Below are 27,085 nucleotides of genomic sequence, written 5' to 3' on the forward strand. Positions count from 1 at the left end.
GACTAGCAGTCCTCGAAATGAAGACAAATTCAGGACTATTTAGAAATCAGACATATCCAAGCAGAAAGGCTTTGCAGAGCATTGGTTAAACAAAGAGGTATGCTCAGGTGTATGTGTGAGAGAAGTCAGATTATAAAGCAGACTTCGCCTCTAGAGAAAACCTTGGCCTATGATCTGCAGTGTAGTTTAACCTCAGTCTTGTATCTTGAAGTGGGGTACAGAGTGAAAAAGTTATGGTTTCCTTGTGAATGCGGAAACTCTCTTGGTCCATTTGATTCTTCAGCGTTGAAGAGTGTAGGGCTGGCATCCATATTAAAAGATGCCGTTTATTTGGAATACCATAATTCAGCTGAGTTTTGGGTACAAGAAAGTGCCACCAGTTACAGTGGGGACCACTAAGAACCGTTTGTTTTCTATTAGCAAAAACTGATCCTGTGAACTGCAGGTCTGTGCCAGTTTACCTGGTTTGTAAGGTTCAGTGACTGGATTCTCAGAATTCTACATCTCTCTATTCCTCCTCTGATAGCTGTGAGTGTGGGAGAAAGTTGGGAGAGCTGAAAAGATTTTAAATCTGTAATCGGAGCTTAGGACCAGCTCTTCAGTTTCTTTTACTCAGTGGTAAAAATTTGAAGCGAGAGAAGCGATATAAGGCATGCTGTAATTAGATGTTAATTTAATTTGCTGAGTATTTTGCCTAGAGTTCACTGGACTGTGTCTTAATGCTTTTTATGCACAGTATAAAATGTTAGTGGGACAAATGTTCTGTAGTGTTTTGGTGGCAGACATCTGCTGCAGACTTGTGTTACATATTTTCAGTGAACCCATCATACTTTGTCTTTCAGCATAGATCTCAGAGATGCTGGTTCCCACATTAGCCTCCTATTTCCCCTTGTCTTGGAGCCTGCTAGCAATATACAGTTGTTTTGGTTTTTTTTTCCCCCAAGAATGTTACCTTTAAAAAAGAAAAGAAAGAATCAGCTATGTGCAGCCTTGGCTTTGGGAGAATTTCTGTGCCATCTCTTCTAGGAGGTATCATTTCCTTTGCTCCAAATGCATGAGCTCGATGCTTTGCTGAGGAAGGGTGAAAGCTCTGCCGTCAAAGAGGAGCACTCTTGCATGGATTTATGTCATTTATCAATGAGCAGTTATCCATTGGTGTTCTTCATAATTCTCCCTGAGTAGACAAGGTTTGTGTGGGGTTTTAGTCTTCGTCTGACAAACTATTTATAATGCTTTTGCCAAAGGCAGCGTTTTTCAAGGCTTGGCTTTTCTGGTGCCAAGGAGGCTTTAAAAACAGAGATTGTGGCCTCTAAAAGCCAAGCACCAGTAGGCATAAAAGCCTACTGTGGCAATAGAAAAGGCTTTAAAAACTTTTGTGTTTGTTCACACAAGTGTTTTAGTGTAGAAAATCCTGTGTTTAAGCTTCATTAACTTCGTCGGACTGCACACTAAGAGACCAATGTTTTCTGCATTTAACTTGTAAGACAATGAGCATTAAGGTTGAAATGCAGATAACAAGCAAGAAAACAAAAAATGACTGGGTTTTCATGCCAGAACAAAGTATGGTGAGAGCCCTGGCTCTGCTGCCCTCCAGCACAACCCTGGAGTGAAGTTTTAAATCTGCCATTCCAAGAAGAATGGGAGAAGCTTTGAGCAGTGTGCAAGAGGATGAATTCCCCTATAGAAAAGAGTACTAACTAGAAGCTGCAGAGCAGTGATGTCCTTACCGTGCTGCATCTCTAAAGCCCTTCAGCACTGGCCCTCCTGCCTAGGGTGGATGCAATGACAAAACTTCAAAGTCACTGCTGAGAATTTTTTCAAATCCTGCTCTCACAAAAAACGTGCAGTATAAGGAGGTAAATATTATGGCACACAGGGGTGAGATCTGGGTAACAAAATGCAGAATATGTCTGAAATCCAGGATTCTAGGAAGTGTGAGTTGACTTCCTTGTGCCATCCAATGTTGGGTACGTTCAAGTCTGGCATTAACCAAGTATGTAGACAATGGATATGGTGCTCTCAGGGGTTCTTTCATGCACAAAAGATATGAACCCAAATGTTAATACAGAATATGCCTTTTAAACGGAAAACAAAGAAGCGTTATGATTCATTACGGTATGAACACAAGCTTGTCTTTCTGTTTGTTCTTCAGAATTCATGTAGTCATCAGATTTTATATGATAGACTTGAAATAGCACAGACTGAATTCATATACAAACCCATGGGCTCATGCAGGAGTTGCATGGATGGCTTCACTTTGCGGTGCTGTTGGTTGAAAAATGACAGATCTGTGACATACGGTTTTAATGACTAATTAATATTAGACTGCTGTATGGCACCTCTGCAGTCATCTAAACTCTCTGTTTCCAAAGGAAACTCCCTACCTCTATTGCCATCTGCCTTTCATCTGCACTGATGAACAGAATTAATGATAAAATTGGCCACCCTTGTAAATTTAACCTGGATTCCTGTTGTGGGTCACAGCTTTTCTTACCTCAGACTGTTTTCATTCAACTTCACTGCAAACCTTACTGCCCGGTCACTACACCTTCGCTACTTCGTGTCTTATTCAGTTCTAGGGAATTCCAGCCCAGATTGCCTATCTGGATTTGGGTAGGAGAGAAGCAATCGGAATAGTCATGGCTGAAGGGCTGCTGTACTTGCAACAGGGAGGGTTGTGGCAGGTAGTGTGTTTGGAGGGGTGCAGCGTGCTGTGAAGAGCAACCCGTTCACCCTGCGCATGCACAGTGTGCATCTCCAGCACATCAGGCACCATCACCCTGCACTGTTCTTGTCAAGGCGACTGAGCAGAGCCCTGACTTCTCTCTAGGACCTGGTAAGGATGTGAACTTGCACCCAGCCTTCAAACTGAGCCTTCCTCTGAAAACTGTGCTCAAGTCTGGACCTTCTCAGTTCAGGGAGAATGTGGGTGTGTGGCGGGCAGAGACAGTGACGTGTGTGAACAGGACATGCAGAGGATTACAAACAGCTTTCTGTTGTCTGAGCGTTTTCCATGTTTGCCATCCAAGCAGATGGGATTTGCAGGACATTTAAGAGTCAATATAGGTTTCTCTTTAAAGCATCAGGTTTAATTTTCTAGTAGTGTTGTGGTGGACTATGCTGTTAACTTCAGGCCATTGAGTCTGCATTCAGTTAAAGATGCTTTTTGTTTTGCTTAGGGAAGTAGGAGCAGACCCTAAGAAACACCTTGACTAATAGTCCCGATGTCTGTAGATTCTTACAGCTCTTAGTAAATGTCTTTGATTCATTTCGTCTTTTTTATGTAATCCAGGAAATATTCTTCTTCCTCAGCACAAAACCTTCAAGCATAAGGAAATGAAACCAGATATGGCCGGCACTGCATCCTCAGAACAAAACCACTGCAGTTCCCGTACTTTTCTTAAAGCACTTCTTTTCTTTCTTTTTTTTTCCAGACCTAAGGATTTCCGAAGGAAGTGATGATAGAGGAAGCGATGCCACCAGAAATAAAACTCTTCAAGCATGGAAGCATCTGTGCATCTCAGTCAACCCTTCTGTACAGGGTGGGTTTGATGGGTATTAGCAAACTTCATTTGGGAAGGTTATAAAAATTACTGTATTTGAAACAGATAATAATAGAGACTATCTTGTCAATACCACCTGTACTCTGCATTGTATGCTCTGGTATTTGTTAATTACATTTCTTTTAATACTGTTATTAAATAATTGATACATTTTGAATGAATATTTGCATATCATGCAAACAGTACGTTGTTTACTGAAATGGAGTATCTCACTCTGAAAGCTGATCACTGGAATTCCATGCAGGGAGGGCAGTGAATAATGGTGATCACAGAGCTCCCATGAGGGGCAGGCTGTCAGTAAAGAATCTGATTTGATTTTTCTGGTAAAACAGGTGATCTGCCCTTATACAGCGTGATGGATGAGGGAATGCCAGAAAAAGGAGCTGTTCATGTAGAACTCCTTCTCTCTTTGCTGGATGTTAAAAAACCAAAAGGCCAACAGTGGCCTGAGCCACTTCTGTTGCTTCTGTAGTGGATTGTGTGGCTATTTTGGATGCCTTCTGTAGGATGCGGAGTGTCTGTGCTGTATGAAAGTAATGGTGACGCCCGCGCAGGCCTGCAGTGTCCTTGTCTTTTTAGGTGAATATACCCACTGACATTGCTGTGGTGGTGGTCAGCAAAGTCAGACTAACTGCAGAGCCATAGTACATTAGGTAACCACAGCTCTTCAGGGGAAGCAGGGTACGTATGAAGTATGCATGTGCTGTTAGAGGTGAGAAAAACATTGTTAAAAGTTGTGTCTGGCAGGAATGAGGAGGGGATGAGATTTGTGATGGTCATTTTTTTGTGTCCCGTGGCAATTGACCTCACAGGCTTCAGCAGCCTTCTAGAAAGAATTGCTCTGCACAGAATACTTTGCCTGCAGTTGATTCTGTGATTCTTACTGAGCTAACAAGCAAAGGCAGATCAGATGGAGATAGTCTTCCCCTTTCCATGTTTTTCCCCTCTTAAGCCCAAAGCTGATTTTGATTCACATCACAGGAACACGGGTTCCTTACTGAAAGAATGTAGCAGCAGCATTTTTATTATGAAAAGCAACTGAAGAAATTGAACTTGTGTTGAATGATGCAAAATAAGTCTTAAAAATTGGTTTGTTACAGCAGTTTAGTTACAGGAACTTCATTACTACTTTTCTGCTCAGATAAACTCTCCAGCCAAAGCTGTTGTGTGACGAATGGAAACGCCTGGTGTTTTCTGTGTAGTAGAAGATGCTGATGCGTTACCTGCCAAACTTCACAGCGTTTGGTGAGGAAAATTTGTGGTCTCTATATGAAATAGGAAGAAAATAATTGTTTTATTTATAATCCTATTTCACTGTATCAAATAATGATTTGGTGGTAGGCATTGCTTTGGCGTTGTCCCAGCAAAGGGTCCTGTCACATGAACGTGCCGACTTCATTTCTGTAGAATCACAGAATAATGGAACCCCCCTCCTCCCCACTAGGGCAGGATCATCTAGATTAGGTCACACAGGAACACGTCCAGGCTGGTTTTGAACGCCTCCGAAGGAGGAGACTCCACAACCTCTCTGACTAGTCTGTTCCAGGTCTCAGAGTGAAAAGGTTTTCCTTATTTTCACATAGAATCTCCCATGCCCCTTGTCCTATCACTGAACATCATCATCAGCTGACCCAGGCTGCCTTAAGCAAATCCACATGCAGGCCATCGCCTGTGGCACGCCAGTACTCAGAACCTCCCATCCACAGATGGTACAAGCACCTCATCTCATAGTTGCTTTCTCCACTTGTTCATACAGAGTTTTCAAAGGGCAAAATACCATTCATCCCGAGTGCCCATGGCCTTTCAAATAAAACCTTTGCCCAGAAGCGTTGAAAAAGGACAAGGTTTTCTCTTCTCTTTATTCTGTTCCCCAAAGACCTAAGCAATTGCTCCAAGCTACAAATCAATGTAATGCAGCATTAACATATAAAAGCTTGCCACTTTTATTTGCATACAAAACAGAAATGAAAGAGGTTCACAATAAATTATCAGTGTGCTCCCACGGAACATTCTTGTGTATTTATATCATGTGGGTTAAAAGACAAATATTCCATTAACACGAGATTTCTTGGCAAAAGTAATAGCGGGGCTCAAGGAAACCTGATTACACATTGTTCTCCAGTGAATTTAGCAGGGTTACTCTGCTAGTGAAGCAACGCATCCAAAACTAACAGACCACAATCAACTGGGAAAATGCAGATAAAAAAAGAACATTAACTCCTGGGAATGGTTCTAGGAACACCAACTACCTGGGCACAGTGGTTTAGATACAGTTTGAATAGCATATGGAACAGTACGGCAGAGAAAGATCTACACGTGACCTCCCAGCTCCAGCTAGCACCGACCCACTAACATACTACGGTTCTGGCATGCAAGGTAAGTACCATTATCTGCTGTGTCAACTGAGCAGGTCCTTTTATTTTTCTCCTCCGTTAACGTAAGAGCCTGTAAACATCTTCCGTGACAGGTTAGGCACAAAAGGCCACGCGCAGATGCACATAAAACGTTTCCCTTTTGTACAGAGTTCACTGAGAGGGGGTTTTTCCATTCGCCCTTTTGCGCACTGGGGTCTGGAGGCTCCTTTTGGCTATCTTCCTGGTGAAGCGACTAATGCCTGGGGATCTCAGTTCAACGGCTTCCATCTCTTCTCGAACGGGAGTAAACTCTGGTTGAGCAAGATGAGGTGATGGATAGGAGGACTGGGAGTATGGGGGTGGTAAGGGGTAGGACCCGTGAACTACGTACGGCTGTTGCTCACCATCGTAAAGGTCCTCGGGGTCATAGATTTGGTAGGAGTTATGTGGCAACTGCACTACTGGGATGTCTTGATCAGTTGGCTCACCGTATCCACCTTAACCCACCACCACCAAGAGTATTCATATGGTTAACATGGGAGAAGGGGAGTAGAAAATTAAAGCACTCATTAGGAAATTGACATTTTATATAGAGATATATTTATATATAATGTGTGCGAGTATATATATAATCTTTAAATACACATCTTTTATTCACAGAAAGGAACAGTGAAAACATTTAACAAAATTAATAAGCTGGAGCGATTGGAAACCCACCAACAGACAGCCAAGTTAGTTGGAAACCACCACCAGGATTTGTCAAACGTCCAGTTGTAACACTGTGCTCATTATACACTGCACGACCTGCCTGCTTTAGCGTCTCCCAATTACGGGCTAGAATACATGATTAACAGGCAAAAATGGGTCAGGCAATAATTTTTAGCAGTGCAAGGAAGCGGAGTGCATGTACAGCAGCTAGTAAGTTCATTAGTGGTAGTCAATATCCTTGATGGAAAGCACAGAGCAGTTCAGCATCCACCTCTGACCTGAACCAGAGTGAGCTTCTCACCTTCTGGATCGGTAGCCATTGTAAGGGATTGGGCCTTAAAACAGGAAAGGAACAACGGGGAGGGGAAGTGAGGAGAAAAGGACAGGAAGAGACGACAACAAAAACATCCAGGTAAGTAAAACATACGAATCAGCTCACGGGCAGATTAAACCCTCAACGTTACACAATCTGCCTTAACACGTAGTATTTGTTGTGACTGGTGTTTTACAAATCAATCTTAGGTTGGGCGACATAATGTTTGGTAATGTTTGTGTTAAGTTCCTCCCACGGCCTCTCCGTGCTATAACGAGACGGGAAAGGAGGATACAGAGAAGATGTAGGAAGAATCATCGTCTCCAGATTGCCTCGCCGGTTAATGACGGACACGTGCATGCCCGTGTCAGGTTACACGACCAGGGGTTTAGTAAGGGTCATGCTCTCATGCCATTCAGAGGCACACGGAAGGGGAAGTTGAACAACACATTTGAAGAACTACAAACAGGAAACTCTGCTGTCACAAACAACAGGAGGTGGGGGATCAACACACAGACCGCTGGGATGGAGCAGGATCTACACAGAGACGTAAAGGACAAAAACCCACTATGCAGGATCCGTTTTACAGGCCGGGGTCAGCTGGTGGACTTCCTTTGGTCACTACGCTGGGGTCACCTTGCCTCCGTGCTGCAGTCCCACCAAACACGGCAGCTCTGGACACTCATGTTTGTAGGGAGCGACTGTGTTTTATAGGATCCTGTAGCCTCCATCTTACTTTGGCTGTTAGAAAATGCCACTCCCACCTCTGCAAACAGCAGCCGCCCCGACTCAACGGCTACTCACCTCCCATGCCGTAACCAGCGCAGGAGGATGGATCGCAGTACCCTGGTGGGCCAGAAGGACCCTGTGAGCCTGGGGGCCCCATATGGCCAGCAGGACCTCTTGGGCCTGGAGAACCTGGTGGTCCTGGGCTGCCAGTTCGACTTTCTCCTGGAGGTCCTGAGCAGAAAGGGGAAATTAAACATTTGAGCAGTGTCTTTCATACAGCAGAAAGCTGAGGTCACCTTGGCAGATCTGGTGCTTTGAAAACATGGCACTGAGCGTGCTGCAAACACTTCCAGAAGACAACTTGAGCAGAGGAGCATCTCAGCAAGCCGAGGGAAAGGCTGCAGCCTACCTCTGGCAAGGCAGACAGAGCAGCAGCCAGAGAGGAGGCTCATTGGGAATGGGTTCCCTGCTCCCGACGAGCCTCCTCTCTGGCTTCTGCTCCTTCTTCCTTGCCAGAGACAGATTTTAGCCAAAAATTTGTACTAGAGAAAATGTTTCACGTGTCAGACATTTGGAAAGGCAGTTTGATGGGGGGAGGATAGCCTATGCAGCTCCTGCTTCACCCACTCACTTTCAGTACAGCTTCTGGTACTGTAATGGCCGGAACGTCCTAATGAAGCCAAGGCAATTTACTTCTGATTCAACAGGACCTGGATAGCACCTTCTCTGCTTTTTCAGGAGCTAAATATAAATCCCTGTGATTAATACACATTTCTCTGACAAGTTACAGTTAGGTATGACTGAGTCAATGGGAAAGCAAGTGCAATTAATCCAGATTTTTTTTTCCATTTCCAGACTTCATCTCTGAAAAAAAACCAACCCAAAACATTAAAAATAAGGTTTTGGAGAAACAGTTTATCACACAGGAAAGGAAAACACTCATGTGACTCATGGTACCATCAGATGATGCATCATGACGTCATACTACCTATTAAGAAAAACATGACAGTTAACTACTGATTCTTCAGCTGCTCAGACCAGAAATGGAGGCCAGAGCCACGCAGGTCTTCTTGCCTTTGCACATGTGTCAGAGTGGTCTAACCCAGGTGTCCCAAATGCAACAACTTTACCTGTAGATCCTGGGGGGCCTCGGGGTCCTTGTGTCCCAACTCCTGGGTTGCCTTTTTCTCCTTTCTCGCCTGGTAAGCCTAAGGAAAGAGTCCTCATCTGAGTCTCTTCTGAACAAAGCACGGTGCAGTGTTTATTATCTAACCAGGGTTATAGTTCCCTAGGTTATTTTTCACTTTAAAACAGATGGCAGAGAAGGAAGGAAATAAAAGTAAAGAAGTATTTGGTTCTATTTTCCCCTCCCTTCCCTGACAGCCTCTCAGGGCAAACATGGCATTCCTGGGGTCTTAAACATCCCTGCTGCCATGGCGGTTTCATTGAGGTGGTATGCAGAAGCATTGGCTAGTTTCCAGGCTGCAGGTCCTGCTGGAAAGCTGCCTCTGGACTATACCAAGGTACAACTACTGTAAGTCAGGAGAATCCTCAGAGCCTCACAAAGCTCTCTATAAGTTACTGTGTGGCCCAGAAGTGTCAAATTTCTGATGCTACAGCCATTTTTTCCTTCAAACATTCACACCCCCCCCCCAAAGAGTGGGTCAGCATAAGATGGTTCTATATATGAGAGAGTTACCAGTGGTTATTGCAGAATCTTGCTAAAATGCAAGAAAGGCATTTCAGTGCAGTCAAAAATCCTTCCTCCCCAATCTCAGTTTCCCAGTCACAAAACTCAGATGTTCCAACGTACACAGCCATTGGGTTGTGTTCCTGCACTTGCACATGCCCTAAACTTCTGTCATTGGGTCTGATCCATGGAGATCACAGATCTAAAAATCCAAAGACACAACCTTCTTCCAGGTTTCCATCCCCTTCTGCAGTACCACTATGGCATCCCATAAAAAGACTCTCTACGCAGCGATCACAATAAGGGGTGTCAAACTAAAGTAGGTGTCAAAACTACAAATTCCAGACCCTGAGTTTCCACTGGCAACTTGGAAACTCCCGTAAAGTCTGTGTTTGAGTTGGATGGTTCAAAGACACCAAATCCAGGCTCATTTGTGGGACTTTTCCCCCCATTTTCCAGACCTCCCAGCACTGGTAATTGCTCCAACTGCTTCACAGCTTCCACACTTTTAGAGTCAAAGCCAATATAGAGCACCTTCATAAAAACAAAGTAGAAAGAAAACAGCTGCTGCCTTTGATGGGGCAGTATCTACAATTTCAGCTGACTGGACTACTTCCTTCCCTCCTGCTCAGGCTGTGATGGACCAGGCTGGAGCAGTCTGGGCATGAGAGACATTCTATGATTTATGCCTGCACCCCATAGAAGTGACCCATGCTGGGACAGCTGGGGAAGAGCTGGAGCCCCGTGGGAAAGGACTCATGTTGGAGAAGTTCATGGAGTACTGTCTCCTGTGGGCAGGACCCCACACTGGTGCAGGGGAAGGGTGTGAGGAATGGCCAAGCTACAAGATTACTAAAAGTAATGTGACCAGGTTGGTGAAGCTGTAGCCTTGAGCAAACAAAGCCCTCTTGCTAGTGAAGGGTTCAGCACCATTAATGCAACACCTTTGGTGGTCTCAGAACAAAGCAGAGCAAGTTTGCCTCTGACTGCTGCTACTGCCGCAGTACACCTACCTTACCTCGTGGTTGTACAAGGTACTTATTGGTCTCATTCAGACTGGTTTAGACCTTCAGATTATTAAGTGCCCACAAGGTAAACTTCAGGGAGTTTACATCTCTAACCTCTGGTAGCCCCAGCTCCTAAATCTCACTGAAGGTCAGTGGGCTTTAAGTGTTTTAATTACTCAGGCATCTTGAAATTTGCTAATAGCTTTTCTTCTGGGCTTCTTAGAAAAGTAAGACATGGAATTCCTGCTCTCAGAGACTCTTCCAATTCCAGTGTGAAGCTCCTGTTTGCAATCCAGCATTTGGTTAGCAGAGACTGCAGTTTCACTCAGAAGCACAATCCAGAGCCTTTGCTGAATGGCCATGCTGTCGCATGGTGTATGTAGGAAGCAGACTTAGGTGGCAGATACATGTTCCAACCTGTATTTACGCTCCTGGGACAACCTGCCAAAAAACCCATGTTACCTGTGATTGAGAACTGAATTCCACCCATTTTAAAGACAAAGTTCTCAGGCAAACCCCTTGTCCTGCTTTCCAAATGCAGTTTCCAGATACCTAAAACCTGCTTAGCCCTGGCTTGCTGCACACCCCTGAAGAGATTCCTCTGTTGCAATTCCTTACTTCTGTTGCAGGCCTCTTAACAAGGTGAAGTCATCCATGCTGTCCCTTGCCACACCTGCCCTTAAGAAATGCCGTTTGCAAAAGGCAGTCTGATGTGTGGGTTTATTTGCTCACAAGAAGACTGACCCATGATAACCACTGGGACTCTACACAGGTGTTTAGTACAAGGACTATTGCTTACCCCACTGTACAGCAACATTACGTGGTGACTGCAAAGACAATCACCACGATGTTGTTAAATCACAGCCCTTCAGTTACTGTTCTTTACACACACCATACCTGATGTCACAGAAAAAACTGCAGTAAGAAATGATAAATATGGAACAAATCTACTAAGGCTAGGAATAAAATGTTCATTCTGGAACAAGTTATGAAGCTCTTGTGCAGGGAAAACCTTCTTTGAAATCACATGCATATCGGGTTCCTAAAGCAAACACACTGAAGGCCAAGATCCAAGTCTGCTTCAGGTTTCCTTTAGTCTCTTTTCCAGCAAAGGTTACCCAAGTGAAAGAGAACATAAACACCAAAGCAAGAACACCCTACTCCTAAGGCAAAACTCACATAAATTAAAATGAAGCACTCCATGGGCTTCCCCCAGTGGGCTTTCCACCAAAGCTCTGTAGTCAGAGTAAGTTAATAGATTCATAGACCTCTTGGTCATAGGTAACGGCTCCCTCCTATAAATGACAGGACATGCAAAATTCCCGTTTCCCTTTCTGTCAAGGTCATCTTTGCATATCATTAGATATGCATCAAGGTCATCTTTGCATATCATTTTAGCTTACAGAATGTCAACCAGACATCACTCTCCATGGAAGCTACTGCAACAGCTAATCACTCAGGGACAAAAGTGTGAAATTTGCCATTTCAGTTAGAGTGGCTTCAGAAACTAGTAACTCTTTGCATATTTGTACTCTGGACATATTTCAGCTATACCATCTGTTTCTCCCTCTCCACGCTAATCACTATTTTTATGTCTTGTCCCCATCCAAAATAAGTAATGGCTTGGGTTCAGCCCCATGGAGATCACAACCAACTGAAATAAATTATTTCCAATGCCGTGCTAAAGATTTCTCTGATAGCATCAGTTATTAAAAACAAAACAAAGATCACAGCCCCATTCGCTAGCAAAGAAAATTAATTGTCCATGGTTTCTGCACAAAAGGAAATCTTAGGTATTGCTTATCTATTTTTGTCTTAAAAAGAATACCATCCTTTGAGAACTGCATATTGCAAAGAAAAAAAATTAGACTGCTACCAAAAATGTCTTCTATCAAAGATGTTCAGTTGTAGCCATCATGCATATATAACACAGGGTGATTTTTTTAATCAAAATCAAGCTAAAATCAGAAGTAAAAATACTTAATTGCCTCAACCTGCAAAAGTTCGACTTAACTTGTTTGGAACTTTGGCATCAGAGCTGTAAACACGTGGGTTTTGATAACACATACTAAACTAACTCTTTCATATGAAGCCAGAAAGCAAGTATGGATAAAGCTGTACTTGAGAACAGTGACTTTCCCAGTGACAGCTTAAGTATTTATTGTATTTTAATCCTAGTGGGATGGAGTGAGTAACCCTAAGTTTTGTGCATCACTTCAGGACTCTCATAAATGAGAGCAGAAAGTCCACCCAGCAGTAGAACAACTGCATTTTCACAGCATTGGAAAGCTAGAAGTGCCTTGGTGTAATTTTTACTACAGTTTTTAAATTTTCCTGAAAGCTGAGAAAACTACCTGTATATTATAAATATAACTTTAAAAAGAGGAACAACCCCACACCAAATCTTTTCTTTTCTGTATTATTTTGCAGCGGTTCATCTTCTTGTTGAGCATTCAGAAGCAAGATTCTAGTATTTAAGTTCCAGTTCATAAACCTAAATTCAAAACACAAGATGTTCAAGCTAGCTGACATATAAAACTAGAAACCAGTGCTGTGCACTAGTTGAAATAAAGAGAGAGGTGAGTGCTGGGAAAAGTCAGTGTTTGGCTTTTTCCAAACTCCTATATTTATGCAAGTATGTAAGAGATCATATGTGGTAATTTATCTGGAATTATGAGCTCTATGGGACTGATACCACAACGCAGCCTCCTTAATCTTTAGATCACTGGTCAAATTCAAATGATGTGTTGGGGCACCAATAGAGTGTTAATACTGCTAATGAAGACTGAGATTGACAGAGGTGTTGCTTTTTGCTTTATTAGAAAAACACAACAAAGACCCCACAGCACAGGGCTAAACCAATCATCAATTGCAGGAACTAGTTACAAATGTCTTAGTGTGATCTTAATCTATTGACTTATGCCTACGCTGGAAAAAACAGATCTCAGCTGTCAGCAGACACCAAGAACTCAATCTGTCAAGAGAATGACTTATCCTTTTGCACTGAGGTGGTCTTCCTTAGAAAGGGCGGCTCAGTGTGTTACTAGTGAGAGAATCCATCCAGGAACGGGACACCCTGGACCTAGAAGTTCAAATGAAAGTTTCTAGCAGAACTCCAATACACTTTCCAAACCTCCCTCCTAAACATCTGATGAACGCTTGGCAGAGTGACAAGGTAAACAAGGGAAAAGCAGCTATTGGGTTGGCAAGCTAGCAGGGAAGTTCACTGATGTCAGGACCTCTTCAAGACCTCTCACTGCTGACATTTTCCAGTGCAGAGGTCTCTGGTGCATGATGTCTAACCAGTTCCACGTGCTACTTGCAAAAGTTCCCCCTTCTCCCAGGCAGGGACTGACTGGGTGGTGGGCAAGAGAGATGAGCAGGAGGGAATGTCTGACCCCCCGCACCTTTTCTCTTCCCAACCTACCAGCACCTTGCCATTCATCTCAGAGCCAGTATCAAGTTTGTGCAGCAAGCCCCACAGTTTGAAGGGAGAAAAAGAAATGCTCTAAATAAAAACCAATGCAGCTAAATAAACAACCCAGTCTTTTTTCTGTTCTATTATATTTAATTATTTTTAGCTCTTCCTATGGACACTGCTGTCACTCTTGCAGTGTGTTTTCTGTACTTCAGGGTAGAAGCTGACTTTTCAGTATTGTTAGTCTGACATCAGTTTGAACATGAAATTGACTTCATACACAACCAAAATGCTGATGACACCAATGAAAAAAACACATTGTTCATAAAGATTTCCACGTGTCTGGCTGGAGATCTGGAGGTCAACACTACACTGTGGCTTGCTAAGTGAAGCACAAACAAAGCTTGAGAACACAGCAAGGGATGGGGTCTGAGCTCATTTACCCTCCTCTCCATTCACTGGAAACTAAAAACCCATCCAGAAACAGAGGAATTTTAGTCTACTACTGCACTGTATGACACGTAGTTAGGAATAAAGGGAGAACTGGGAACACACAAGAAACTCCTGACAGGCATGAAGCTGGTCAAAATAACTGTTAGTTTTCACTGCTTCATTTTGGGGTTAGTTTAGAGCAGTTCCTTAGAAATGGATTCTCGAGTATTTCAAGGGTCTTTAAAACTCAAAAACTATCTTTCTGTTAAATAAACTGCTACTACATCAGGCACACTATCAATGTAAAATTTCAGCTGCTTATGGAGAAATTAAATGCTTATGGACTAATAATTTACTTTCGGGTTTTTTTTCCTGGGTTCTGAATGAGCTCCTTCCTCTTCATTGCAGGTTCTGTGCAAGGCTCCAGTTACATGAATGGCCTAAAAGCCATTTTCACTCAAATAAAGCCAGTTACTTTAAGTTTACATGTAGATTCTCTTTACTCCAAACAATCTAATTTTAAGCTATAAATACTGTAAACTCTCCCAACATTTGGCTTTGCATTTAAGAAATTCTGCAGAGAGCCCTGACTGACTGATGATAGTTCTTGAGGTACGTGTGGTAAGTGCTTGCTCTCTACCAAGTGGGAAACTCCCCACAAGCACTACCTGCCAAAATCAGTCTCTGCTAACATCAGTTTTCTACAGGGACAGGGAAAAAATATATTCTTTTTTTAAATGTTCTTTTACCCTTTCTGTGCTCAGTCTATTGCCAATGCTGTTTCCCAGATATAATTATCATCAGCAGTGGCCTAACCCACATCATGTATCATTTAATGACTATATGCAATCAGTCTGAGTTCACAGTAGCAAAACATGCAGGGCTGGGCCTCAGCACAACACGTACAATGCAAATTCCATGCTAAATGCTGACAGGTTTCCTGTCAATGTAGCCTGACAATTTGGTTCCTCCATTCCTGAAGCATCAGGAAAGCATTCTGTGTACTTCAACAGTTCCTGCCTGAAAAGCCACTTCCAATATATCTGTATTTTAAGCAACTACCCAGAAATCTGCACTCACTCTCTCTGGGTCACTGCTTTTAAAGTCAGTTCCTCACTTTCTGTCTCTTCCAATTTTCTTTCTTACTTGCCTCCCACCCCCTCATTCTTTCCTCTTTCTGGACAGTGTCCTGTCTTTACTGGAGCGGGCAGCAGCACAAATGAGAAGCTGGTACCATAAACCTTGCCTCTTTTGTCAGGAAGGTAATTAGAATTACAGTTTTTTGAGGGGAAGAAAGGACCCAGAGTCTCATATAGGTTGATTCAAAGACTTTCTTTTCAAAATGATACTTTAACACTGGTGGCCACAGCTACTGTGAATTGGAATTATTAAGATCCTGAACTAATCAGCTTTCATGGCAATTAATTCTTAAAATTGCCTTAGATTTTCTAATAGCAACATCAATCCATCACTCTTGAATATGACACTACTCTCTTGGGTTTTTGGTGACTTCCTCATGTGGTGTTCTTCAAAGTACTTTCATAATCACAGATCTGCTCAAACTACCTCTGTTAGTGCTACTCCAGTGCACCAAAGATTGACAGGATTGCACAGAGAAAGTAAATCAAAACATGGTGCTTGATTCTTTATTAAACAGTGCTGGAGTAGGAAAGGGGAAAGACATCTAGCACACACATAAGAATGCACAGGATTACAGTAAATGAACATTTCATTGTATTACTCCCCTCTGACCTCAATGTTTCCTCTCCTTGATCATCTCAACTCCTCATAAACTAGGATTTTTTTCCCCCTCTTCTGATCAACCTTGCTCCTTTCAGTCTCTCACAACTTAGAAATCTTGAGTCTGTCACATTTCAAGTTTAGCAGAAAAGCTCAATCATTTTCCAACATGAATCTATCAGTTTAGGAGCTATTTTTCCCTCTCTGGGATGGGATGTGCCCAATTAGTTGCCACTGATCTGCATCAGTTTAGGCATTTAACCTCTGTCTGATCCTGACAAATCACACAAAGCCTGCATTACCTTCATGACAGAGTCTCTGAGCTTTCATTACAGTCTCTGTTGAGCTCAACGATCAACTATTGAGAAAACTGTGGCGCTCACATTTAAATAGAAGACAAAAGCCATCAGAACATCTCAGGAAAGGGAGGTATATTTTTTGTATGCAAAGTATGAAGCCTACCTCTTTCTCCTGGTCTTCCTGGTTGACCAGGACTTCCTGGAAACCCTTGCATGCCTGGTGATCCTTGTTCTCCTTGTGGCCCTGGAGCCCCTGGCCGACCTGGCTCACCAGGAGGTCCTGCGATGGTTCGTGTTGAGACAGACTGGCTTGGAATCTGGTTCAGAATCGAGTTATATCTTGCCATATGACCTGTCAGAAAAAAAAGTCCTCGTTTTCAAGCTGCAGTGGAGAATCAGGTTTAACAAAGTTTGAACAGAACACTGGCAGGTCCTCAAGGCTGTGGTCTGTCAGGCTTTGATAATACAAAGTTGTGTACTTAGTGGAGAAACAGTGATTTAGGGAGTATGTACAAAAAGGGAAGAACTATTATATGGAATTTTATTTTCTTGCTTTGTTTGTTTTTTGGTTTTTTTTTTTTTAATTTTGCCTGTAATGACTTAAAACTCTTGCAGCAGAGGATTTATATACTCTATTAGATTGGAGACAATTCAGGCTTTTTTTTAGCTGCCTGATGCTAATCAGCTCTAATGGTACATAAATCTAGTCAGCGCATAAATCCTGACTGCCTAGACTAAAACAAACAGATCCCCTTGGATGCTCTGCAAAGCAACATATTTGTACGTAACTAAGGTAAGAAAAGATCCATTTTAGACATAAAAGCATATGAAGTATTGATATCCTTACCCTGGATGAGTTGTTCACACACTTGCCGAGCAACAGCACGCACCATCGCTTGGGACTGGAGATCACCCTAGATAACAGCAGCCACAGTGTGAAAACACAATTTTTACATCATTCCTCTCTTGAAAAAGCTTAGAGCAATGAAAGACATTTATTATCCCTCCGAGATTATATCCTCACAGATGAGAAAAGCCCCAAAAGTTTTGGGTTTTCCCTGGTTCCCATTACTGATTTTAGCCAACAGGCAGAGGTCAGAGAAGATAACCCTAGTGAGAGATTTTGGGACATGCTTAATGCCACATACCTCTCACCTTCAAAAAATTACTTTAGCTGTATATACAAGAATGTCTGGAAAAGAAGGAACGTTTGCCTGATTGCAAAGAGAAAGCTATTGTGCCTGCAAATAAAGAGAAACATAAATTGTTGGAGAAACTTTTTAAGAGGCAGAAGGCCAGACAGGAAAGAAAATGGTGGCTAACATGAACACAGACTCACCCGCTCACCCCTTTCGCCCTTAGCTCCAGGAGGACCCTGTGAAAAGATTCAAAGCAAATTTAATTCGAATTTTCTTCTCGCTCAAACTTTTCAATGCCTAAACATTTCTCCCCTTGCAGCATCACAGTAAAAGGAGAAAAACCAAACAAGGCACATGGTTTCAGGAGGCTGACAATAACTAATATACCTTTGCCATTTCAGTACTCAACAAAATAGTCACCTTTGGCAATTACATGGTGACAGTGACTTTCTCGGGGGTTGTCACATACTGAATTCTCGTCTAAAATGTCAGCAAGGGTAAGCCAGCAGCTGTGCTGAAACGCCCCTCATCATCACTCTGTATAAGGAAAAGAAGGCTGATGGGAGACAAAATGTTGGTCTGAAACTTGTAGCATCCGCTGTACTGAGGCTCTGCATCCGCTACTAACGGTCAGCAGTGGGAGTCAACTGCACAGAACGTTAAGTATGACATTAAAGATGCTTTGATGATGGTGAGGATCAATATGGAATGGACCAAGCTGTCTGGGGCAGTTACAGCTTCACCAGCGGAGGTTTTTGGGGCACCCTAGACATCTCACAGAGCTTTCCTTGCATCAGAAGCTCCTGCAAGAATAGGCAACAAGATAGCTGATGCATGCTTAAAGCACAGCTTATTCTATCATGGAAAGAAGAAACTCTTACAAAGACTGAAAGATTATTTCTAGGCCTTGTTTCTAATAACCTTACCATTTGGGAAAGACAGTTCTTGAAACTCAGTAATTTTTTACCCACCTAGCTGTTTTTTCCAGAACTACTACAGTCCAAACATTCATAGCAGAGGTCTTACACAACTCACAGGAATATCTACACTCTAGGAAGTCTAGTTCAATATCTGGAATGTGTTTGGACAGGAACTCAATAGTCAGCATGTTATGCATTGATAGAAATAAGTTCCATAGCTCATCAAACCTCCTTAGTTGATTTTATGATTACAGTTAGAAATTATGCAGAAGTGGGCATTAGTTATTATAAAAGCTAATATATTAATAACTGTTTATTATATTTGCTTACATATTATCAGTCATTTCACTTCCACGTAACCAAATAAAAATGCTTGCATTGGACTAAGTCTCCGAAGAAAACTGGATTTTGAGAGGAAAAAATGCTGTTCTAGAGGTCGAATCAGTACACACTGTCACATTCTGATGCCACTAAACATTAAATAGAACATTCACTGGAAAAAGAATTGAGCAGGTTTCATAATTAACCAAGTGGTCAAATGTTAAAATGAGAATACACAATATTGTCTGAACTGTCACAGAGATAGAGTTTCACTGTAAATCTCTTTTACTAATTTATTCATTTTACAATTGTATCCCTTTTTCTGGTTAAAATGTATGGTTTTCTATATAGTAAAGACCTGGAAGACAAACTTAGTATTACAGGTTCCTAATACTTACTTGCAGTATAGTGGCTGTAATTTTTCCCTCAATGAAACTGATGGTCAAATCTATATGAACATTCTAGAAAAATCCCTGATCATTACTCAGTTGCTGTGATGTAAACCCAGAGTAACCATGAAAGCTAATTTTTATTCACACAGTATTTTCATGGTTTAAAAAATCAGAAAAGCATTTTGGAAACATTCAAGTTACTAAATGGGATACTTTAATTTCCTGAGAGTTGCCTGAAGTGCAAATGAGAAAAGGAGAAAGTAATTACAGACAGACTACAAATTCACATACTGTTATGTTTTTAACTTCTGTGTTTTAATCTTGTGTTTTCACTCTCTAATCCCTATATTCCAAACATTGACATTTAAGATCAACAAATAAAATTGATTATGAAGAATAAACAAAGACAGACTAATATGATGTTTCGCTTAGCCACTAACTGCAAACAGATCATAAGCTATAAATATTGAGAAGTTCAGCAGAACAGTGAAGTCAAGATCAGAGACAAATTAATCCACAACAACAAATATAGCAATATTAATTAATTTTACTCACAGGAGCTCCAACATCACCTTGTGGCCCCTGGCTTCCAGTAACACCTGGAACACCTGGAGCACCAGGTATGCCCTACATGGAAAAAAGGAAAGAAAATACTTAGTGGTGATGAAAATCAAAATCCATGAAACCTGATGGGAGGAATAACTGTGATGGAGAAGAAATTCACAAAGCAGAGAATACACAGGCAGTTTTGCAAGTCAAAGACTGGACATGCTGGAAGAGGACTAAGTAGTACATGCTGCAGGAAAGAGCACCAAGAGTACAGCTCTGAGAAGAGCTCTCAGGAAAAACAGATTTATGTTGTTTGCTTTCTGAAACAGGCAAAGATCACCGAACTGCAAGACTAAATCCTGTGATGTTACCACTGTGTTTGGAAGTGGGGGGACTCAGAACATTCTCTGTAGAAAGAACAGGATTGTTCAGAGAATACTCAGTACCACCAGCAGTTTCACCTAACATCTTAAATGTATCAAGAAGGCATTCACTTTGCCTAGCAGCCCTAGCTGAGAAGGATGAGGCTGATTCTGAAAGCGACATATGTCTTGCTTTAAAGGCTGAACATGGCCTCTACTGGCTTCCTTGACTACTCTATGAGAGCATTTGAATACATGCACTCACCTTCAGCCTCCAGACCAAGAAAAGCTTGATGTTCCATTTCAACTAACAATCCCAACTTCTTACAAAAATATAGTCTTGTTTCAAATATTAAGATAATTACCTCTACATAGTGACTAAGAAAAAGCTGTCAATCTATTGGTAGAACAACTGTCTTCCCTTCCCAGGGGAGACATTTTTTCTTGAGCCAAGTAAGAGTGAAATGAAATTACACTGGACAAGCAGCTCTCTGCCAACCCTGTGTGTCATGAGAATTTTAACTTCCAAGGAGAACCCTTGGCCTTGGTCGATCCATGAAAGATAGATAACAGAGTGAACTGAAATCCCCCCAAATCCTGTTGCTTTTACAGTAATGAATTCCAGGGCCAATACTCACCATTGGGCCAGGAGGTCCTTGTGGGCCTGTGGGTCCATCTTTGCCAGGAAAGCCCTATAAAAGAGAAATATAAAAAGCTGATAAAATTTGATGTATGTACATCATTAATCTGTTTCATTTAATCTAGAAGACTGTCTTTTTTTCTTTTTTGCTCTTTGTCTTTTCTTAAATTAATAGCCAGTGGTAATGGTTTCTTAAAAGAAAATTCCCTTCTTTTCCCTGAGGAGGGTTTATTTCTGAAAAGGAGCTATAGTATTGGGGATGTTAATAAAATAAAAAAATAAAATCCAACTTGTGTCACAATCCTTTTGAAGTAAGAAGCAGCAACACCAAACTGGCAAATTGTCTGGCAATTTTCTCTTCTGACTGAATTACACTTACCACACTGCTCTAGTGAGGTAAACGAGAGTGTTTGCTATCAGACTTCTCTACCACAAGATAGGTCACGCTTCTACAGCTGTTCTCACTGGTTTCAACTATTCTCAGTCCCACTGATTAAGTGCTGAAAGATGGCAATTGAGAGTCTATCTCTCTGCCCAGCAATACATATGTACGAGCTATCAGCGAGGTCCTGATTCAGGAACCAGCAGGAATGCTCATGTGGTTTACATTATGGACAAGCTTTGGAGCGTCCAGAAATGAGAGCCAAAACCTAAAGATAACTTGGAAACTGGAAAAGCAAGCAAATCATAGAAAAAAAGGTGACCAGATGTAGAAGAAAAGATACTATTAATGAAGTATTTTTGCAAATTATCCAATATGCACATTTTGTATGCACACACTACACAGCATAGGTTTCCCAACAGCTTGGTGACTGCAGGCACCAACAACTGGATGATAAGAGAATTCTTTAATTACAACATAGCCTAAAAAAGAGAAATATGATCTTATCCCAGTCTCAAGACCAGAATAAGGAGGTGAAAATATAAGGAAAGAGAGGATTTGGAAGTGTTAATACTGACACACACAGTAAAGAACATTCTAGGACTCAGTATCTCAGACAGCTTCAGAAAAAAACCCACATCCTTTTCTCTTGGTGTTTTTATTTCTGAACCTCTGTGTCTGACACGGTTTTAGTAATGAATATAGCATGAACTACTCATTTTATGCTTTACATAATTTGGAAACTATGATTCAAACCTGCTATCACATGGCTTAAAAAACCTGGCTGGGGAATATTATCTGCCATGTACCTGGAAAGGATTTTTAAAAATTCCACCAGAAGGGTGTTTCGGTGATAAAATAAGCCACATGGTCCACTCTTATTATGTCATCTTAGCATCCTTAGACTTGATAAGGAAATACTTTCCTATTTCACAGTGTAGCCAGATGGTTCCTGAAGCTTCAAGGACCAAAGCAGCTCCCCTATCACAGTAAAAACTTAAGCAAATGTAACAGCTAAGTAGCATTGAAATAAAGATACTATTATTGTATTTATCACAATAATTTTAAGACATATACAGTGCTAAGATCACAAGCCTAGCTCAATTAAATATATTTGCAAAGGAAGGTGTGTTCAGTCTTCAAAACTGATGTTTGTAGAGGAAACGGGATGGTATAAGGAATTTCAAAATGCAGCAAAAGGCATTAAATAGGGATTTCTGATATTCTCTGGAAGAAGCATTTAATTGTGAAAAACATTTGGAAAAATTCAATTATATCTATTCACAGTTTTATAACAACATGGAAGTCCCTAAAAGATAATGCAAGCTAGACTCATTTTTGTAACAGCAAAAGGTTCAGGAAAACTGATACCTTCATATTTAAAAGTGTGTTTCACTCTGTAAAGCAAAGATTCAAAATTTGCATTTGTTTTGATCAGTCCTAAAGCAGCATGAAAACAGGTTGGACCTTCCTACAGGCTTAATTTAACTATGAGGAGGGAAGGGTAGAGCTTTCCACCAACTTCTAAAGAAAAATCCTGCTGTATGTCTCTCCCTTCTCCCATCCCAGTCAAAGAGCAGAACTAACAGTATGATCAGCATTACATTTTCTTTGAATAGGTTTTATAATTTCTTTCTTCTGAGCAGTATTCCTACTCCTGGCTGCTCAAGAATCATCTCCTGTCTAGTCTCATAGGATTAATTTCTCTTGGCTCTGTGTCTGTATCCCTTGGCCACGCACACACACTAAAAAATCACCTCCTACTGTATTTGTTAGATGTAAAAATTGGTATTTATAAATAAATTCATAGAAAGGTTTGGTTCAAGCAAGACTATGGCAATACCTATTCTCTTAAGCAGGTAAAAAATCCAAATACATTTGTTTGTGCTGTCAGTGAGGTTTGAAGATGATGTTACTCAGACCATCCAATGGCTGGAATGGATCTGGTACTTGCTGTGAGGTTGTGAGTAGTGAGCAGAGGAGATTAGTAGGTACCAGGAAATTGTAAGGAAGACAGAATATATTTCTTCTGGCTCTTTTCCACATTATTTTTGGTTCGTGCAATGTAAAAGAAACTAGACCAATGTGAGAATTCACAAAGGTATCTGTGTTCAGAACACTGAATTACTAAAAATGTTATTCACTCTCCCATATATTGAAGTCTCCTCTTTCTTTGACCACCTCCAGAATGACTGGGGGAATTACACAGCACAACAGCATCGTCTCTCTGACGCAGTCCCAGCCTTTAATTAATCAAAATAAACCAGTTCTCCCTTAACACACAATAACACTGTTAGCGTTTCCTCTCTCCCTGTTGCAACTTCCAATCTCATCTACAAGATGATAGCCTGAAATTATTTTACTCTTAGTTCTTCATAATATAAAGATATTCTTGCATATCTTTTGTCAACCAGTCATATTTCTTCTCCAGTAATTGCAGTGTGCTTTTAAGATTGGTATCTGGAAGGTAACACTCCTCTTCCTTGTGTATCTGTGTCCCTTTAACTATGCCTTTGTAAATTAAACAAGTCCTTAGACAGAAAGATGTGACACAGCTCATATCAACCTACATGACTGAATGTCTGTGGCTTTGTGGAAATAAAATGGGAGTTTCTAGGGAAAAACAGGTTGCACAAGACTCATCAGCATGTCCCTGCAGCAAAGGTGGTCTGGCGTTAGGAGCACAGTCAACAGGTTCAGCTGCAGGTAAAGGGAAATGCTTCTTTGCCTCTCTTAAGTGCTTCTAAGACTACCTCTGGAGGGCTGTGTCTAGTTTTGGTCTCCTCAGTACAAGAAAAATTGACATACTGGAGCAGGTCCAGTGGAGGGCCAGCAAGCTGGTCCGGGGCTGGAGCACAGGACACACAAAGAAAGGTTGAAAGTGAGATTGCTCTGCTTTGCAAGCTTAGTGGTGTCTAAACTACCTGACCAGAGGAAAAAGAGGTGTAACTAGACTCCTCAGGGGTGCACAACGACAAGACAAGAGGCAATACACACAAGTGGAAACAGGAAATTATCTTTACATGCTAGGAAAATAATGGGACCTCTGAAGGTCCCTTCCAACCTTAATGTTATGATTCTATAAATCCCACTAAAGACTATGCATTTAAACTGTCTACTGGAAATGGCTGCATGAGTTGTAACTGGCCCAGCATAATGCTGCCAAGAGGAATGGGAAGTGTTAGGCTGCCCAAAACCATGTTCTGGCAATATCCAAATTTACTAGTCTAAATGCAGGCATTGGGTATCACAGCTGGTCTCTTTGCCCTTCTGCTCTCAACAGGAGTCACTGGAGGCTGAAGAAAAGTTTAAGAAGCTGCCTTATTGCAAAGCAGCATCTTCAATCAGGATAAGGTAGCATTGGTCAATTCTTCTGCAATCCGAGCTAGCTGCAGCAGCTGAGCAAGAGAAATGAACCCCTTCACAGTTTAAGTCTGTGTTCCCATCCCTAACTGACAGAGGGTAGTGCATCCAGCAGAGCTTCCTCCAAAATGCTAAGGAAGAACCAGGCCTCTTTGCCAAGGAGAAGCTTGGCCAGGAGATGACACCCCTGAGGAAACTACAAGGTGACAACAAGCAGTAACATCATGGGCACAGAAGATACAAAGTTGGGAGTCAGAACTATGGAGAGCCCTCCCTACATTGTGTCCATGAAGCAGAGCATGCTAGTGGCTCAGCATGATGTGCTAGGCTTCCCTTGCAGCAGCTGCATAGATCTGTCCTCTGAGGTGGCCTGCACTTTGCAAGAAAGAACAGGGATTGCAACTGTGATCTTGGATGGTAGCCATGGAGATATGGGAAAGGAAAGACTTTTTCCCCTTCTCCCTACACATCTAAACAGTGTTCCAAACGTTATACTCTTGGCCAAAAGGGATGAACCAAAAGCACAAGAGTGAGTAATTACTGTCCACATATTCACAAGAAGCATGATGTTGGTTTGGATTCTGCTGCATGTGCAATTCAAACTATACCTTTCAACATGACACACTTGAGACTGAGTTGGTGGAGGAACACCATCTGTTCTCTTTAGTAAAACCTCTCAATATTGCCAGCTACAAATATGGGACACACAGCAACCACAACCCCAGCCATTTTCTATTTTATAAAAATCTATTATGACACATTCTTATAAACAGAAGCTGATGAGAAGGGAGGGGACTGTTCCTAGTGTAGAGTCTGAAATGTAGAGTTAAATCAGTAACCAGACAGGCTTAAAAACATTATCATGGATATTCTGAAAGTTTACTCCGTTATTAGACAACAGTTTTAAAAACCCTGAGTCAATCTTCATATGGTGTTATTATTTAATTCCACTTTTTTTCATAGTGAGGGTACTGTCTTATGAAAATTTTCTGGTATGAATTCACAGACCAGACAGGAGATATGTTTGTTTTATTTCTTAATGAGGTACTAAAAGCTATGAAAAACAAATTAAGAGGTGACTGAAACAGAAGTTCAGAAAAAAAAAAAAAAGTCTAATTATTGAATTAAAACATTCAAAAGGAAAATAAGACCATTACTCAGCTGATTTCAACAATAAAAACAAATTATTAATGCTAGAAATCACAATAAAAATGAAAGAAGAAGAACTGTAAAAGTAAAGTAATTCCAACTACCAGCAAGTGGAAGGAAAAAACCCTCCAATCCAGGCCTTCTTGAGTCTAATATCACATTACCCCCAGTTCAGCAAAGCTCTCGGAGATCTCCCAAGAAACATCAGTCTCGTGCTTACCTCCCATTAAAATCAGCATGATTTAGTCTTATGTTTAAGTACTTTACAGCACTGGCACCACTATAATTAAAATATTTCAATGAACAATAAAGACCAATGAGGAATTCATGGCTAAGCTAAGAATAACATAGAAAATCTCGGTTCTAGTAGCATAATAGCTGAAAAACATTTTGGCATCTTGGCTACCAGGAGGAAGCCCAACAAAGGGAACATTATACAAAAAGGCAATTTACTTCTCAGGAATTTTCCAGTTCCCCTTTGCTGTTGCTGCAGTTATGCCCTTTAGAATTATGACTTTCTCCAGTGCTTAGCCTTCAAAGGGACTGTGGTGAAATCACCAGTTTGAATCTTCACCCATTAAAAGCAATTTTATGTTGTCATAACTTCACAGGAATCAAATGAGTTACACCACCATAAAATTAATATAACATCATTATTTGTTGCCATAGAAATAATTGCTGCTGGATAACATTGCACAAGGGTCACACAGAGATAAAAGCAGGCTAACAGACATGATTTTATGAGAACTAGGCTATTTATTCAGCTTCTTTGATTAACACCAGAAGAAAGCAAACCAATGAAGGAAATGTGATTACCATATCTATAAAAACCGGCAATTTATGCAATTGTCCTGCCTTATTATAGACAACACTAGGATCCTCTACAGAATAAGCCTGGCATGACCTTTTCAGGCTGTACCAACAGCCTTTGCCTCACTGGTCTTCCACTAGCTTCTCTCAGAAACGCTCTCTCTCTTCAACAACCTGCTGACTTCAATGTGGGAGAAGTTCTGAACTGCTGGCTGACATCAAAACATGGCTGAGGGCCTCCACTGCTAAATATAAAGTTAACTACAGAATAAAGTAAAAATATAGAGCATTCTTCTCTCTGAATTGCAGAATGCTCAGTGTCCCTGGCGATCAGGAATGCAGAAAGAGGCAGCGCATAGCACTAGGTCACCTTGACCTGGCTATGACCATGATTAGACAGCATGATGGCAAAAATCTGAATGTCCATCAGACTCCAAGTCCTTATTAACCTGGAGATGAACAGGTGACACCAATCTTGGGGAAATTGGGGCGGGGGGGGGGGGGGGGGGGTTGGGGGAGGTGGAGCAGAATTCCAGTACAGTCCAAATGACGCTATTAAAAACATGCAAAAACGAGCTTTCGTACAGAAAGCATCAGGGTATTATAAAGTAGAAAAAAGAATATATTTACCTTCCTATTTCACTACAAATTTCATTGAAAATTAGAAAACTATTCATCTGATCCTAATGTGTAAATCTTTATCTTAATAAAATTACTATCTATGCATTGTCCATATTCTACAGTAACTTCAATGGAATTAATTCTACACATAAAGATTTGCCAATGCTTAAATTCATAACAGTGA

General features: G+C 41.4%; 2 protein-coding genes across 2 annotated transcripts in view; one reads left to right on the top strand and one right to left on the bottom strand.

The window, feature by feature from the left end:
- MRPL13 (mitochondrial ribosomal protein L13) overlaps positions 1–3,748 on the top strand; it is a gene marked incomplete at its 3' end in the record, with an annotated part of 32,017 nt that extends 28,269 nt beyond the window's left edge. The window contains exon 7 of the mRNA XM_084280559.1: positions 3,435–3,748. Within this exon, the coding sequence (XP_084136685.1) occupies positions 3,435–3,459 (25 nt within the window). The remainder of the gene's footprint in view (positions 1–3,434) is intronic.
- A 2,340-nt stretch (positions 3,749–6,088) lies between these two features.
- COL14A1 (collagen type XIV alpha 1 chain) overlaps positions 6,089–27,085 on the bottom strand; it is a gene marked incomplete at both ends in the record, with an annotated part of 119,125 nt that continues 98,128 nt past the window's right edge. The window contains 8 exons of the mRNA XM_084280445.1: positions 6,089–6,414; positions 7,743–7,898; positions 8,798–8,875; positions 16,417–16,605; positions 17,101–17,167; positions 17,593–17,628; positions 19,581–19,652; positions 20,575–20,628. Of these exons, the coding sequence (XP_084136571.1) occupies positions 6,089–6,414; positions 7,743–7,898; positions 8,798–8,875; positions 16,417–16,605; positions 17,101–17,167; positions 17,593–17,628; positions 19,581–19,652; positions 20,575–20,628 (978 nt within the window). The remainder of the gene's footprint in view (positions 6,415–7,742; positions 7,899–8,797; positions 8,876–16,416; positions 16,606–17,100; positions 17,168–17,592; positions 17,629–19,580; positions 19,653–20,574; positions 20,629–27,085) is intronic.

The sequence above is a fragment of the Gallinula chloropus genome (assembly GCF_964237585.1).
Source record: "Gallinula chloropus genome assembly, chromosome: 2".
In the NCBI taxonomy this organism is placed as follows: Eukaryota; Metazoa; Chordata; class Aves; order Gruiformes; family Rallidae; genus Gallinula; species Gallinula chloropus.